The sequence below is a fragment of the Furipterus horrens genome, unplaced genomic scaffold, assembly GCF_987537825.1.
Source record: "Furipterus horrens unplaced genomic scaffold, mFurHor1.1.pri manual_scaffold_9, whole genome shotgun sequence".
Classification (NCBI taxonomy): Eukaryota; Metazoa; Chordata; class Mammalia; order Chiroptera; family Furipteridae; genus Furipterus; species Furipterus horrens.
In genome coordinates, this window is record NW_028327179.1 from 93257218 (window position 1) to 93274001 (window position 16784).

The 16784-nt window shown below is 45.9% G+C and overlaps 1 protein-coding gene across 1 annotated transcript in view; it reads right to left on the reverse strand.

The window, feature by feature from the left end:
- The window catches only part of SVOPL (SVOP like), a 48635-nt gene extending 32293 nt beyond the window's left edge, over window positions 1-16342 (reverse strand). Inside the window, 6 exon segments of the mRNA XM_090286813.1 lie at window positions 998-1061; window positions 4621-4745; window positions 7326-7397; window positions 14055-14153; window positions 15219-15310; window positions 16240-16342. Of these exon segments, the coding sequence (XP_090142939.1) occupies window positions 998-1061; window positions 4621-4745; window positions 7326-7397; window positions 14055-14153; window positions 15219-15310; window positions 16240-16321 (534 nt within the window). The 5' untranslated portion in view covers window positions 16322-16342.
- Window positions 16343-16784: the final 442 nt, after the last annotated feature.

Genomic DNA, 16784 nt, shown 5'->3' on the forward strand with positions numbered 1-16784 from the left:
AGTCCTAGGCACACAGACAGCTAAAAACATTGGAGTAAATGAGATGACCCAAGGAGACCTGAATAACAAGACACGCAAGGAGAGTACATAACCAGGAAGCAAGCTAAGGAATGGGTGGGCGGGTGCAAGAGAAAATGTCCACAGATGACCTGGAGCCAGACCATACCAATTAAGTAAAGTTAAGTGCAAAACCCAACCCCTAAGTATTAAAAGTGTGTGCGTCCATTCTAACAAAGAATCAGAGGAAGAAATCTGCAAGGAATGTGAAGGGTTATTCAGTGTCTGTTAGGTTCTAATTGTTTGTTGTTGTTATTTTCATTGCCTACATTTGGTATCAGAAAAGTTCAAAGTAAACCTAAAAGCAATATCCTACTACTTCATTTCTTGCCAAATATACAACGCCTCAGTGGGAAGGGTTGTCTTTTTCTCGGGACCTCTGAAAGGTCAGCGCTTTGGCATAATGATGGCATCAAAGATGGCACAAGGGCACCCAGAGTGACGGAGCTTCTGGATGCAAAACCTCTAATTAGTGGCCGGCAGGGCCTAAGGAGGGCGTGGGAGCATCCCGACCTTCTCACCTGGGCACATGGCTCATCAGGGAGCTGGTGGTATGACATGTTCCCACAGGGACGGATCAGTTACAGACGGCAGACACCGGTATCCTTGGCAGGGAGGTGAGAGACCCTAATAGGGGGGTAGGGCGTGGGTAACCATGTCCCTCCATAGAGAAAGTTCAACCCAGATGCATCCCTGGGCTTCTGCCATTCCGGCAAAACCAGCCATTGCAATGTTCCCTGGTTACTGAGGACGGGGTCGCTAGGTTGTAAATGCTGCTGGGGTGACCAAAGACCTGGCTCAGAAGACCCTGGAAGTGGACGTCTGGTGTCAAGATTTCCTAATGTTCGCTGGCTGGTACCAAGCAATAGGCAGCGTGCTAACCATGGACCTCATATTCTCTGGGCTCAGAGGACTGGGTAGAAGTCCTGTTCTGCCTTACCTGAGACAAGGGGAGCATGTAGCCTCGATATTTCGTAGGCAAAAATTCAGTCTTTATGATTAGCCTGAAACAGGAAGGGGAGAAAACATAATGTTGGTTTTATAAAACCAAATAACTTCTTTTAACAATCACAATTTTCCTTGTCACAGAGAAAGAATTAGAAATCGTGGACATTCCCCATTGTGAAACGGTACGAAATATGTATGTTGGTCTCTGCCTTGGCTCCTGCTAATATTTGGTCTTTGACTCTGCTCTCCTGACACCCAACTCCTAAAACCCCTGGGTTTTCCTGGATGACAGTGATGTTGGGTGCCACCCGGTGAGGCCAAAGGTAGACCTCAACCCGATCCAGGTCCCTGTCACTGAACAAGAAGGAAGTCAGGAACGTGACAAAAGATTCAGCAAAGTGCAGTACATTTATTAAAGCAATAGTATGCACCTGAAAAACGAGAAAGGGCGACTCGGAGGACAAGAAGCAGGTGTGATGTCTGTGTGGGAGGTTTTTATTAAACGTGGGCCAAGGGGCAGATAGGGAGGTCCTCTGCTTCTGATGCTGGTGGGGTGACCACCTACCTGGCTCAGCCTTGTCTCTCCTGTCCAGATAACCATTTCTTGTTGGTTCTCCCAATCACAGGAAATTGTGGCGGGGTGAGTGGGAACAGAGTGTCTGTGATGCTCCAGCCAAGATGGGGAAAGGAAGGGGTAGAGCCTGAGGCCTTTGTTCCCTATCTTAACTTTCCTGCCTCCATAGGACCAGCTTTGGTTCTAATGAGGTAACTCTCGGTGGGCTCCCCCATGGGTGCTGGACACTAGGAAGACTAAACCATGATTAGAAACCCGGAACGTTCATTCCTACCCCCATCCTCCAGGGAGAGAAGAGGGGCTGGAAAATGAGTTCATACATAATCCATCCTGCTTACGTGGCGAGGCCTCCATGAAATCTCTAAAGTGTGGCGCTCAAAGAGCTTCAGGTTGGTGAGCACATGCATCCGTGTGCGGGGAGGGCGGCGCACCCCAACTCCACACGACCAGGAGCCCCTAGGCTTAGGACCCCTCTGAACCTTGCCCTGTATCTCTTCACCTAGCAGTCCGTTTGGACCCTTTGTAACAAATAATCCTTCTGCAATAGTAATTACCCTGTTTTCCTGGGTTCTGTCAGCCACTCGAGCAAATTCTCAAACCCGAGAAGGGGTCTGTGGGAACCCCTGATGTGCAGCCAAATCAGACAGAAGTAGTGCATAAGTGGAAGACCGACTACTTGCATGTGGTGTGTGAAGTCGGGGGGGGGGGGGCGGGGCTGTCCTGTGGAACCAGGCCTTTTACTTGTGGGAACTGCGCTCACTCTGGTTCGGGTCAGAACCGAATTGTAGGGCATCCAGCTGGTGCCAGGGCATTGGTTGGTGTGGGGGGAAAAAATCCACACAGCTGGTGTCAGAAGTGACGTATTGTCAGAAATAATGAGTGCAAGTGTCAAAGGAAAACGGAAGAGAGTTCTTCCTAGACAATCATAAATCCAAATGTAATTGCTACAGCTGTTAAAAATAATATACTCTGGCTGGTGTGGCTCATTGGATTGAGTGCCGGCCTGAGAACCAAAGGGTCACAGGTTTGATTCCCAGTCAGGGCACATGCCAGGGTTGTGGGCTAGGTCCCGAGTTGGGGCGTGTGAAAGGCAACCACACACATGTGCCTTCCCTCTCTTTCTCCTTCTCTTCCCCTCTCTTTAAAAATAAAAACATAAAATCTTTAGTAATAATAATAATATAAATGGGGCCACCTCAAAATGGATTTGGAACTCCATCCTGGAAAAACAGCCTTGCGCAGCTTACTTTTCAAACTTCTGGAATGTTAAAAGTGGGCAGAATGACCTTTGGACCTGTGCCCAAAGCAGCACTGAATTTCAAACAACTATTTGCAGAGATAAGAGAAAAGGAGAAAGTTGAAGTCATTCTTTAGAATTAGTCACTGTACTAGCTATCTGCACCTATAGACATTCCTTCCTTAGCTTATCTGCAGCCATAGAAATTCCTTCCTTCCAGTCATGTAATCATTCCCCTTACCTTTCTCATAAATAGCCCTTGCTTTTACCTCCTAATTGGAACACTGGGTTTTTGCCTGAATCAGTGTCTCCAGATACCTGTTCTCTTGGATTAAATAAACGTTTGTGGCCGCTTACTGTGGTTTTTTATTTGTAGGTTAACATAGCTAATATCCACGTAAGAAAACAAGAAGTAAACTTAAAAGTGCTCTTCTGCTTACATTTTTATTCCCGATGTTATATGAACACTCATATTCCCAACATTATAGGAAGTCGAAGTTATTTATTCCCAGTTATTTCTTACCATCTGGCCAAGAGAAATGTCGGAAATGTTTTTCCAGGTCTGATTTTCTTTTCTAAAATATACTTGGGAAATGAACATGCAACCAAGAGCAGGCAGTTTCCTCAACTAACGATGGCCGCCAAGGTACGGGTTTCTAATTACGTGCATATTAATTCTGTGAACAGAAGAACAGAGGACTGCCTCTTCCACCAGGTTTCTGATTGTTCTTCTCTGCTGCAGCCATTAGCGAGGGTCTGGGGTCTTAAACCTGCGTATTCGTCGGGCTACCCTCTGAGGGAAGTTCTAAAATTCTACCTAACTTGACTCCTCCAGGGCTCCAAAGCACAGACTGATGTTTCAGTTACACCCCAGGGAAGAACAATTCTTTCCCCAACACATTAAGGTAGCAATTAGGTGCTTTGACAGCTCCTCATATATTCTAAGGGAGCTTGCTCCAAGGTGCCCAGGAGAGAATAGCCAGAGGGGCCCTGTTAATTTAGGGTTGGCTCCCAAACTGCTGGAAATTTAGCATCATCTCCTTCTCACCCACACACAAGATACTGCACACTCGTCCAGGGCCATATTCCAATACATCACACCCTGCTTTGCAAACTCATTTGACACAGTCTTCAATTATAGGGCAATGGCACTTTTAAATGGTTATTCCTGAGTGTTACCGGTGCTTATGGTCAAACTAAACTCTTCCAACAAATTTTCAAGAAATGAATAGGTTGTGTTTGGGTGGACATTTTCAGTGCCGACCTCATAGGGCACTTTTTGTTTAGCATTTAATCTAACAAAATAGTATTTTTCTAAAAAATACTGAGTACTCTTAGGAACAGAAAAGTTTCTACACACTCAATCCAGCAGTCTGTTAGCTTGACCATCAAACATTGTCTTGATGGGCCAATAGCAACTAGAGGAATAAGCAGCCATCACTTTAAAAAAATAAAAATAAAACACTCAGCCTTGGCTGGTGTGGCTCAGTGGATTGAGAACCAGCCTGCGAGCCAAAAGGTCACCAGTTCGATTCCCAGTCAGGGCACATGCCCGGGTTGTGGGCCCTGTCCCCAGTTGGGGGCATGCAAGAGGCAACCGATCATTTCTCTCCCTCTCTTTCTTCCTGCTTTCCCCTCTCTCTAAAATAAATAAATAAAATCTTTTTAATCAAAGCTCAAAAATAATTAACACAAGTGAAGTCCATACATTGGCGACTTATTGAGGCTGTTAACTACTGTGTCTGTGTAAGGGCATGTGAGTGAATAGATGTCTCCCCGGGGGTCCTCTCAGTAAAGTCTTTACCCTTGCGCATGGCCAGACACGCCACAGCCCACCATCATCCGCAGGAAGACAAACCAGATGTACGAGGGAGAGAACGAGGTCAGCAAGGAGAAGTAGGCTCCCCACAGGAACGAGATGAACAAAATCTGAAGCGACAAAAAGAATTGTATTAAAGGGATCTGCCTCCATAGGAGAGAGGGGCAAAAACCTAACTTCCGAAGGTGATTTTTCATTTGCACCCAGATGTTTGTTTCTCTGGGGGGCTCACTGATCTCTCACAATCAAACCATACAGTCCACGGCATTCTGTGGCCTGAAAGCCCAGACATTCTGTGGATGGGAGAACCTCTGAGCCTGCAGGGAATTTTTATGAGTTTATTCCAGGCAAACTGACGACACGCGCTGGGGAGCAACATCTCAAACGTTCTGGAGAAGTACCGCTTTGCGGCTCCTTTTATACACGTGGCATGAAGGAGGGACCGTAAGGAAGATTACACGGGGAAAGGGAGGCTGCGAAATCTCTGTGGCTGGATTACGGGCTAGTTCTGAGCTCACGGAGAAGGGCTCCGCCTCCACCTCTGCCTCCCAGGGATCTACAAGAGAGGATTCCTCTGGTATTTCAACAGTGTGCTAACCTAGATGCACAAGGTCAATGGCGGGGCTTGCTTAAAGCAAAGCTAAACCTTTCACTAAAGAAGCACAGGTCTGGGCCGTGACTGCCCGCGTGACCTGCCCAGTAAGGAATTTAGGATCTGATCAGCCTGTGAGGTCACTTTCACTCACTGGATTTATCAGATTTATGAGATCTGCTTTTTCACCCATGATTCTGAGTTTAGACCTTTTTTTGTGTTGTTGTTTTTCAATTATAGTTGTCCCACTTTTCCCCCCATTGCTCCCCACCCCCTCGCCACCCAGCCCACCCCTTCTCCCACAGTCAACCCCACCCCATTGTCCATGTCCAAGGGTCATTTATACTAGTTCCTGGACTGGACCCTTCCCTTACCCCCCTTCTCTCCCTCTCCCTGGACCGTTTTTTTTGAAATTCCCCAACTGCCTTGAGAAGCAGAAACGCGCCCTCCCTGCTCACAAGGGTGCCAGGAGCACAGGAGGGGCTGTGTTGGAATGGGTATCAGGGGAAAAATTAAGATATTTGCTTTTTCTCTGATTGTAGGAATACAAATTTAGAGTAGAAAATACGAAAGGGAAAAAAGCAAAAACGAAAATACTGCTTAAGTCACCCTCGATTCTCCAGCCCAGAGATAATACTGTTAACATGATTGTACCCTACTCCCCTGGTTTGTAAGGGAAGACGTATTTTTAATGGCTGTAAAATATCCCATTGACAAAATGTACTATAACACATTTAATATAATGCCTAAGCCTTTCCCCTATTATTGTACACTGAGGTGATTTCACATATTCTATTAAAGTGAGCTGTGACGATGGGTGTGCATAAATCTCTGTGGCTTGCTGAGGATCTAAACAGGCTAGAATTCTGGAATGTAATTGTCAGATGAGGAGGATGGGTATTCTTACGGTCAGAGAAACTATGCTAATAGTCTCTGAGGCCATCTATACACTTGCAGATCTCTTTAAGAAAAGTACCTTATGAATTTGATGTTTGAAATGTATCTGATAAGACCTCAGGTCTCTGAGTTTGTAAGGCCACCCCACAGGCCTCCCCCGAGCTGGTCCGGTTTAGTATGTGGCTCCTTTTCATCCACGGAGTCAACGATCACAGAAAACAGTGACTGTTCATTCAATGTTCACGTAAAAATGCATCTCAGACAGTTAAGAAGCAATTTAACATTTCCAGATCCAACCATATCTTTCCTATACATCCTTTCCAGGGCCACCACAGTGACCCAAACTTATCTTTGTCACACATTCCTTCCACCTGATGTAAAAATGTCAGTCACTGAAATAAAACTAATTGAAACTTCTGACATGCCAGGTGTACTTTTGCTTATTTTTCTGCTTATATGAGCGCCACTCATTTCTCCAAAGTTGGAGCACCGTTTCAGGCTTCTGGAAGCTTTGCTTTTGGGCTATAACCCCTCGATAAGGCCCAAATAATATTCTTTCTTAAATTTACAGAGATTCACTTTTCTTTGACACTGCAATTTTGCTTTTGATAACTCCCGTGATTGAATGCTTTTTAAGGTTTCTTAGCCATTTGTACTTCTTTTGCCAATGCCTTTTTGTGCTCCTTACATTTTTTGTGATACTTGTGTTTTCGTATAATTTCTGAGTCTACAATATTTATTTCATGTATGTCAAAACAGACAGCCCATTCTATTAACGTTTTCCTTTGGGGTTTCTCTGAGTGTACGCTTAGTGAGGCCTTCCCCATGAGAAAACAGACAAGAAGGGAGACCTGGGTTTGTACTCAGAAGACAGGCTTGGTTGATGTTTCATCTCAGTAGGTGCGTGACTGTGAGCAAGTGGCTCAGTTTCCAGGTTAACTAATGGGAAGCTGCCATGTTTCCGTGTGCAAGTTCCCACGTTCCCATACGTGCCAACGATGCACCTCCATCAACTCCATACCTGGACTGTGGGGACCAAGAACGGGACGTGCACCTCGGGAAAGACGAGGAAGCAAGAAGGTGGGCCTGGAATTCAGGCACGTGATGTCGGAACAGGGCGTTTCTATACTTTCCATCTTGGATATTGATAGAGAAATATCTACTAAATAACATCGCAAATCATCTTCCGAGGCCAGCCTACCTTCCAACGGCCGTATCTGTCAGCCAGGAGGCCAAAGAGGATGCTGAAGACCATGTAGCCGAAAAACACCATCTGGGGGCAGGGGGAGAAAAGATTATCCTCTAAGCAGAATCGTTATAACCTGCTAGTTTACTGCATTAAGCACCCATCATCCTAATTACAGGTGGACCAGGACCGCGCACGGGGTGGAAGTGAAGAGCTGACTTTCACAAAGATCCGCCCAGATTCCTGTTTAAAGTGTTCAGGGCCTGGGAGACTGATCTCCCACCTGGAAACACTGCCGCCAGGTGGAAGCAGGCGAGAAGAACAGGTAGCTGCTTTCCCTCCGCTCCCAGACGACGGCCTTGGCCCTACTCGGCTCAAGTGTGTCATTGTGAATTTCCATTTTAAGAACTTAAAAACTGCATTCATGCTCTGATTCCACACACGAGGTGAGACTTCTAGAATCAGTCTTCTTTATATTATTACAGAACAGCACAGATTTTAAACAAATACCAAAACCAATCATTCATGTAGAAACATTTTTTAAATCCAATACAAACCTACCTCTTTTTCCTTACTTGTTCTCACAACGACGCGTCCTACCCTGAGAAAACTCAGGAACTTGGATGTGATACCAGCATTTTAACTCAGGCTGAGCTGTAATCTAATGTCTATGCCTTTAGGTGACTTATTGTTCTGCCTTCAGCGGCTCTGAGCTTTACTTGCTTTGCCTTCTAAAAACATCCCTGACTGATTGCTTCCAGGCTCATCAAAGGAAAGGTGGCAGCTTGCATTTCCATCACTTTTTTGATGAAGAAGATCTGTTTCTCTCTGCTGCCTGCTTTGCTTCCCCCTTATCTCTCTTCCTTACTCTTAATAAGGAAGATACACAGGCGCATTTCTTCTAAAGGGAACTATAGGAAAAAATCATATCTATTCTTGAATGACAAAAACCTTGTGTTTCCTCTGGGCACTATTTTTTCTGGAATAGAGATGAAGAAATAGCATTTTCTAAATGCCAGTCCCGGGATACCTGCTTGACCATAACGGACTCCAGTCAGTCCTCTGCAAAAGAGTAAAAAAAATAAAAATAAAAGGAAATGGGATACATTTTACATAAATTTAAACTTATGAAATATGAGGGATTTTTTTTTATTCTGGAATAATTTTATCTCTGATGGCTGGTATTGTTACCGAGCAAAAGAGGGTTCTTTCACGTGGAGCCTTGGTGTAAAACCCAACAACTAGCATTGAGGAAAACGGGTCTTTATTTACAGCATCCAACCTGGGGAGGGCAGTAAGCACTTCAGCTCAGAGCCCTGTTCTCCCACGGGACCCAGTACTTCCCTTGCTCCCCAAAAGGCTAGAAGCCAAAATCATGCCCAGAAGTTCCCCATCCCTTATCTGTCAGCTGTCTCCTTCAGGATCTGGGGTACGATGTCATCAGCCTCCATATAATAGTTCAAGAAAGCATGTGCCATGTTGCACTGGATCATGCCTGGTTCTCTCTCTGCCCTTCCAAAGCCTCATGGTTCTCTCCTGCCTCCTTACAAACCGCCCTGATCCCCTCTTCCTTCTAAAACCACATGGTTCTCTCCCTGCAAATGGCTGCCGCCTTATTTTTAAATCCCTGACTGCAGCCTGTGACGCAGTGGGCAGGGTGACCAATTGAGGCCATTCGTAGAATTTTACACAGGCCCTGTAATCTTTTCATCACCATTCTATGGTCAAAGCCCCTCCCATCTCCTTGGGGACCCTGCCCTGTCACAGTATTACTGTGCCCTTTTTTTGAGAGATAATGGTTGTTGAGAGGTAAACGCGGCTCACCTCAGATACTGAGTTGAATGGCAGTCTGACAACTATGGAATTAGAGAAACCACATCCATTCAACTGGTAGGAGAGACAGAGATGCAGAATGAATTGGTCCCACACCCAGTGTGGTGGGTAAAAATTCCAGAGGGATATCTCAGGAGTCAGGAGCCCCAGCCCCACACCAGGCCCCCCCAGCTCAGGGTTCCAGTGCCGGGAAGATAAGTCTCCATAACTACTGGCTGCAAAAACCAGCGGGGACTGAGTCAGTGGAAGAAACTGCTGGAGTCCCAAGCAGTTCCTCTTAAAGAACCCACACAGGGACTTACTCAGACTCACTCCCTCTGAGCTCCAGCACAGGGGTAGCAGCTTGAAAAGCACCAGTGGCATCCAGGAAGGAACTGGAGTGTCTGGCATCAAGGCAAGAGCTGGGGAACAGCTTTCTCCCAGACAGAAAGGCAGGGAGAGGCCACTGACCCTTTTCTGAACCCTCCCCACACAGGGCCAGAGAATGAGCAGGCAGGTGCCATATTTGAAACTCCATCAATCTGGCTAACACTGTTCCCCCCAACCCCCTGCCCTGGAGATCCCCTGAGGCTCCATCCCACGCAACTCACAGTTAACAGTGGCTTTTCCATATGAATGACTGATATTGGCTCATACTTCACAACTTCCTAAATCCTCTCTATCAAGCAACAGCCAGTCTCAGTGAGCCCCCAGGCCCTGTACCTCTTGCTAAGTGGCCCCAGGCCTGGCACTAGCAGCAGCCAGCCTAGATTCACAGCTTGGAGCCTACATTCACAGCTTGGCTTCACCTGGGACTCTCCAAGCCCAGCACAAGTAGCAGCCCTCTCAGAATGCTTTATAGCTCAGGCAGGGTGGTCCCGGGCAGCACACAGGTGGGGGCTGACCTTGCCCTGCATCACCTGGGAAAACTCAGAGCCTGAACACCCACGGGACAGCTACAGACCATGTTGGAGCACCAACCCCTGCCCCTGCACAGCTGGTCCTCCACAGAGATCAGAGGTTAGTGGTCAGTGGTCATAGCCAGACCTTGCAGCTGACTGGCCTGGGTAAACCCCTCCCATTGACCTGCCAAAAGCAACCAAGGCCCAACTACAAGAGAAGGGTACACTCAGCCCACACGAAGGGTACACCTTGAGTACACAGCTTGGGTGATAGGAGAGGCTGTGCCATTGGGCCCTACAGGACACCTACTACATTAGGCCACACCACCAAGACGGGTAGTCAAAGCAGCTCTGCCTACTACACAGGAACAAACACAGGGAGGCTGCCAAAATGAAGGACAAACAAGCATGGCCTAAATGAAAGAACAATAGGCAAACTTCCTAGGATGAAATAGTTTTGTTTATTGAGATGCTGTGTTGTGTTAATAGACTAAATTGCAGCTAGATGAAACTAATCAGCTGGTTCATTAAAGTGAAGAACATAGTCAAATAGGATTAAATTTAAATTTTACTCTTCTCTCCCATAGTGGCAGATCTTTTTTCTCTCTCGTTTTCTTTCCATTCGATGTAAAGAAATTACTTTCCAAGCGTTCCTATAAAGCTCATCTGGATCATTAACCTTGACTTAAAGCCTATGTGAACCCTAAAGCTTATGAACTCTAAGCCTGTTTGGGAGATCAAAGGGACACGCGATACTAACTACTCACGCCTTCCCTCCCTCCCTCCCTTTGAAGGGTTTGCTCTTTTCTGAAGGTACTTAGGAACTTGTTTCTTAGTATAAAAACGACCATTCTGCTTCTGACTTATGCACATACGAAGTTCTGTTTCATCAGCACTAACTCTCTTAGTCACAAAATATGCGGCACATAATCCACCCACAGTCCTTAAGGTTACTCAGCGAACAGCTGTCAGGCCAGGCTGTCCAGAAGGCGGAGCTGGGGTCGGAGGATGAAAAGCCTGAGCAATGGGGAAGTGTTGTCTCCTTGATGATCAGCCTGGGCCCCTCCCAGTAGCGAGGTTGTGATCAGCGGATGGTCACCAAAGTTGACAGGACTCACAGCAAGAATGGAAATGACAGAGACTAAAGGACAGGAGGAGGTGAGGAGCTCGAAGCAGGAAACAGTCACATCTAGGTGAGATCAGGTACCTAGAGGAAAACCTTCAGGGCAGTGACCCACCTACCAAGGAAGTCATGTCTCTGCTGCCATGAAGGAGCCTCTTCAGGTGCCATTAGGAACAACATAATTGCAACCAGGGAAATGTCAGCTGTAAATACAGAAACTGCGCCACGTAACAGAATTTCCTGGGAATGGCAGATGCAGCCTTCTCCAGGGTTCTCAGGACTGAAGGCGGGCATAACTACAAACCACGTCAGTGTGGAGAGTTTATAATTACACAACACATCACAGCTATTACCTTGAAGGTCCAAGGACTGACAAGCAATACTTTCTAAATTGCAACTGTATTTGGTAGGTAGAAGAAACCAAAAAACAGCTGAGTCACTTAATTATAAGCCCAGGTACAATCTTTGGTTATTTTCTTTTATACCTCGTCTCTTTCCTAAAAGTATTAGAAAGAACTTTAAAAAACAAAGCACTAAAGGAGTTAGGGAAACAATTAATAGGAGAGAAATTTTAAAGAAAGAAATGACGCTAAGAGAATACGGGCAACAAAGGGGAGAATATGTCACTCCAAATGTGCCACTTGGGCATGTGGATTATTTTGAGGTGAAGGCAATCAAGACCGGGCAGACAAAAAGAAAAAAGTAAAAGCTTTTACCTCTCCCTTGACTACTTAAAAGAATTTAGATCATGGGCCTGGCCCAGAAAGACAGCTGTTATCAGAGATAACTTTTATATGAACACCCTATCGGTATGGCAACACAAGCATCTAATTACCAAACAACTGTTCTTCCCACCCCCTCCCCTTGGAAGCCCCGGCCTCACCCCATTCCTTAGCTGAGTACATGGTATGTGTACAAGCTTCAAGTGCCCAACTTACCGTTGGGTCCCAAATGGGGGGGGGGAGGGGCTCCCATATGTACAAAATTAACTTTGTCTTTCTCCTGTTCATAGGTCTTATATTAATCTGATTATTACACTTGCCAAAACACCTAGGAAAATGGAAGGTTTTTCTGCCCCCACAGAAGATTTGTACATTTGCTGCTGTGATTGAACATAAAATTGGGCCATAGATTTCCTGAGCTCCAAGATACAGAAATAAACAAAACTGGGCATGTAATATACATGACCTGAGAGGAGAAGTCGGATCAGTTCCTGGTGCCCAACACCGATGAGACTTCCCAGGTAAAATGTGGGGGAGGCAGAGAGGGAGAGGTAGCAACATGCCCTTACCTGCCGCCTTCCATGGTGAGGGCTCCTCTCTGCCCATAAGCCCCTGAAGGCGAAGCTGGGGGAACTTCTGGCGTTCTCCAGGGCCAGTTTCAGACGCTAACTCTCACTCTGTCACAGAGCCTTGCCTCCCTCAAGGCCTCTGCCATCTACCTACGTCCCAGGTACGTCCGCTGTCAGTGAGGACATCGACACATGCCTCATAGTACTTCTCTCTATAAAGTCCCGCCTTCACGAAGTCAGCTTCAATACCCAAGAAAACCAGCTCGCCCCTCCTCACTTTGTCTTTCTTTGACCACCTCTGCCAATATTACCTGCTAAATACTTGCAGAACACACCCTCTCACCTCCACAGAGGCTGCCGCTCCACCACCACCACCACAGCATCCTAACTGACCCACCCTCCAGCCGTATCTCCTCACCCCAGGACATGTTTATTGGTCTCAGAGAGAGGGGAAGAGAGGGAGAGAAAGGGAGAGAAGCATCCATGTGAGGGAGAGACATCATCCGGTCGCCTCTCATAAGCGTCGCAACCAGGGCCCGAACCTGCAACCTTTCAGTCTCTGGGGCGACAATCCAACCAACTGAGCCACACTGGCCAGGGCTGACAATGTTCCCCTTTAACCCCCTTCAGTGGCTCCCCATCATCCACGGTGTGGCTTCCAACATTTTTATGCATGAAGAGCCTCTTATAAAATATTTTTTAAAAGATTTAATAGAGCTCTGCATGACAGAAGGTGTACTTTAATATTCATTTAATGGGGAACACATAATGACTGGGAGGTCAATAATGCATTTATGTGAAATTGATTTTTGTTATGCAAAACAGTATTTTGGAAACCTGTCATACATTGTGTCAACCACTTTTTGCTTGGAGGGCTTGTCTACTTTGGCCCAAGTTGGGCTCAGTGACCTGCCATGGTCTCCAGACTGGAGTCTGTGCACAGACGCTAAGATGCTTCTAGTCCCCACCTGTCTCTACGCGCTTGGCCCCCACAGCTCCCTCCTCCTCACTTTCTATTTAAGCAATGTGGAAATGCTTGTTTTCCCTCCAACACACATGCGCATACATGTGCACACATGCACACACAGGGTCTGCTGGCAATTAATTGGCACTTACTAAGTGTCTGGTGAAAGAATGATAGGTTATACCCTTAATTCCACTTTGCAGGCAAATCTGGTGTGCAATTCATAAGGCTATTCAGACGGGCTTTGGGAAACGTTGAATGTGTAACAAAAGCAATTTAGTGAGGGTGACTTGGTGATTGGTTAAGTCACTTTTGTCACACTGACTAGCCTCTTAGTAATCTGAACTAATAGTTAATAGTTAAAGTATAGCTAACTCAAGGCTTAAGAGTTATTCTGATTTGGATTTATTTCTTTGGGGTTTTTGCTAGGAGCTGGAAAATAAGCAAGTCAAACTTACGCTCTCTCGGGGAAAAGAAAAAGCAGAGAAAGGCCTCATGCTAGTTCGGGCCTGCAAACTCATGAGCTTTGGGAGCCAACAGACCAAGTCATGGGGGAGGGGTAAACTGGCTCCTGAACACGTGGGATGGGGAAGAGGAGCGGAAACCCTGGTCCTCAGTTGGCTCATGTGCAGCACAGGAAGCAGGTACTCACCGTGGTCACTAATGCCACCTGCCAATTCTCCAGTTGCCATTCACAGCGGATGACAGGAGACACAACCGCTATTAACATGATCTCCATGGCCTCGGCGACCTTAGGAAGAAGGGAAAATACCATGTCTAAGTACTAGCTTGCCATCATTGCGTCCCACGCCTGCCTGTCCATCATCTTTCTAGTACTCTTACCTACGTTCCAGTCCCATGAGGCCCTGAAACCCTGCCCCCAAAGCCTATGAACAAGAGTTTGTACAGCCGTGGCCAGCGGGGCACGCCCATCACTGTCCACACAGCTGTTCTGATGAAAAGATCCTGGTCCACAAAGCAGATCAGCCAAAATCCAAGGCAGGGATTCGGCTACCACATCCAAACAAGCACTCCTCTTTTCTTTGGTGTGTGGGGGATGGAAGTGGGGGTCCTGGGAGACAGTCCTTCCTAGCTCATGGGAAGAATTGAAGCAGCCTATAAACACTAAAAATTGAAGATGACCAGAAGCCATTTCACAACAACATCAAGTGTAAAGGTACAGTAGCCATGGATACGAACTAGAGATGGGTTACCTATAGAGAGGTGATACAGTGGAAAGGAGACACATGGCATTGTCTTTCTAATACAGACAATAACTAACAGATGCACTTCTGTTCTGGGTGGTTTGGTTAATACAGGGAAATTTGAAATATGAAATTTGGTTATTTTCTCTTGCTAATCTGTCTCATGTCTATGTAATAGACCAGCCAGAAGAGCCTTGAGGGTCGAGGAAAGTTTGTTCCTCCTCTACACCTTCCTCGGTGCCCTCAAAGGATCTGAAAATCTATCATTGCAACAGCTGTCCCAAGTGATTCTTATGCACAAAAACGTCTGAGAATTATGTTTCTAATTTAACTTAGAATAATACCATAATTTTCTTCTCTCTCCCCAGTACCTCAAGTTAAACCTTTTTTTTAAACATGGGTATTGAAGTCCCAGAACATAGAACACAAATATTCATTTGCTCATAACCTAGCATATGCCAAAGACAGATGAAAATTCTTTTTGGATTGTTCACTTCACAAAGTTCTCACTTCATTCACACTCTGCCCTGAGCTTGGAGGTCGGGGGAACACTCTGTCCCACAATGAAACAGCTCTGGAGACTCAAACTTTTGTCTCCAAGCAGCACTTACCCCAGTGCTTCCCATGATCAGAAACAGGGCAATGTGGAAACGTCCGAATCCAATGGTCTCCACAGCATCTTCCACGGTGAACGTCTTTGGCTCTAAAAAGGAAAGGCAAAGAGAAAATGAAACCAGAAAAGTCGGTATTCATGCTGCCTGTCGCTACCAGAACCAATAAGTAGTGACAACGATTGAACCTTTATGGGCGCTTTATTCAGATGGCTGGCGATCTGAGAAGATGCAGGTTATGTGCCCTCAAAAACTGTCTTAGCATCCCATCGCAAGCTGACCTTATTACAGGGAGAAGGACAAGGTAGGTAAGGGATTTGGAAAAAGTTTAATTGGATAAGAGTTGCAGTCCAGAGTGGATTTTCCTGGTACTTCTTTATCTGTTGATCAGCAATTCTTTATCTGCATCATGGGCATTCCTGCCCTGGAACACAGTGGCTCAGATACCATCTCCATTGCTGGCAGATGCCCTGGGGCACAAAGGCTGAATTGCTTGTCCGACTTCCTGGAGTCACAAAGGTCATGCATTCCAGTTCCTGGAATAACAGCTGTCCACATGGATCAATCACTTAAGCCTATCAACTATGACTGAAGCTAAAATCTTTCACTTTTGAGTTCCCCTATCAAAAAGAACAGCCTCTGTGGGTAGGAAATGTGTGTGGACTATTGCTCACCCCAGCGGATGTTGGAAAACCAATTCATTGTTATAAAAACTAGTAAATATAGACCCTGGCTGATGTGGCTCAGTGGGTTGAGTGCCAGCCTGCAAACCGAAGGGTTACAGGTTCGATTCCCGGTCAGGGCACACACCTGGGTTGCAGGCTGGGTACCTGACTGGGGGCGTGCAAGAGGCAACCAATTGATGTATCTCTCACACATCAATGTTTTCCCCTTTCTCCCTTCCTCCCCCCATCTCTAAAAATAAATAAATAAAATCTTTTTTTAAAAAAAACTAGTAAATACAAGAAAAGGAATAGAATTAGCAGCAGTTTGAGAGTCAGTGACTTTGAGATCATCTTACGTTTCGGCTGTGGGTCTGGGGTCCCCAGGCTCAGTTTCCGAAGGCTAATGATGGTGACCGGCTCCACCCGCTTGCTGACCATCTTCTAAACGGTTCAAATTTCCCACACAGCTTCCCTGGTGGAAGCAGGAGAGGGAAGAAAGAAGGAAATATAACTGAGTACATACTTTTCTTTAGTCTTTGCAGAAAGTCTGTGAAGTAGGTTTTATAATTTATCACTATTTTACATATTATGAACCTGAAACCCAAGGAGCACTTCTTATTCTCCATTTTATATTTAACCCTAAAAATGGTTCTTAATCCTCAAAATCAAAAGAAAAATAAGCCAAAGAAAGCGGAGGATCAAGTTAGTAAAACATTTTCCAAGTGACTTTAAGACACAGTAATTTAACTCTACACCCCTAAGTGGGATACCCAGAAATACTATTCTGTGCTCAGTGATTATATTGTCACAAATAATATTGTTATCATTATTTTGAGACTAGCACATCGGGTAGGTTCATTTTACTATGCTCTGCTTTCGAAGATGTGCAACATTTTTCAAA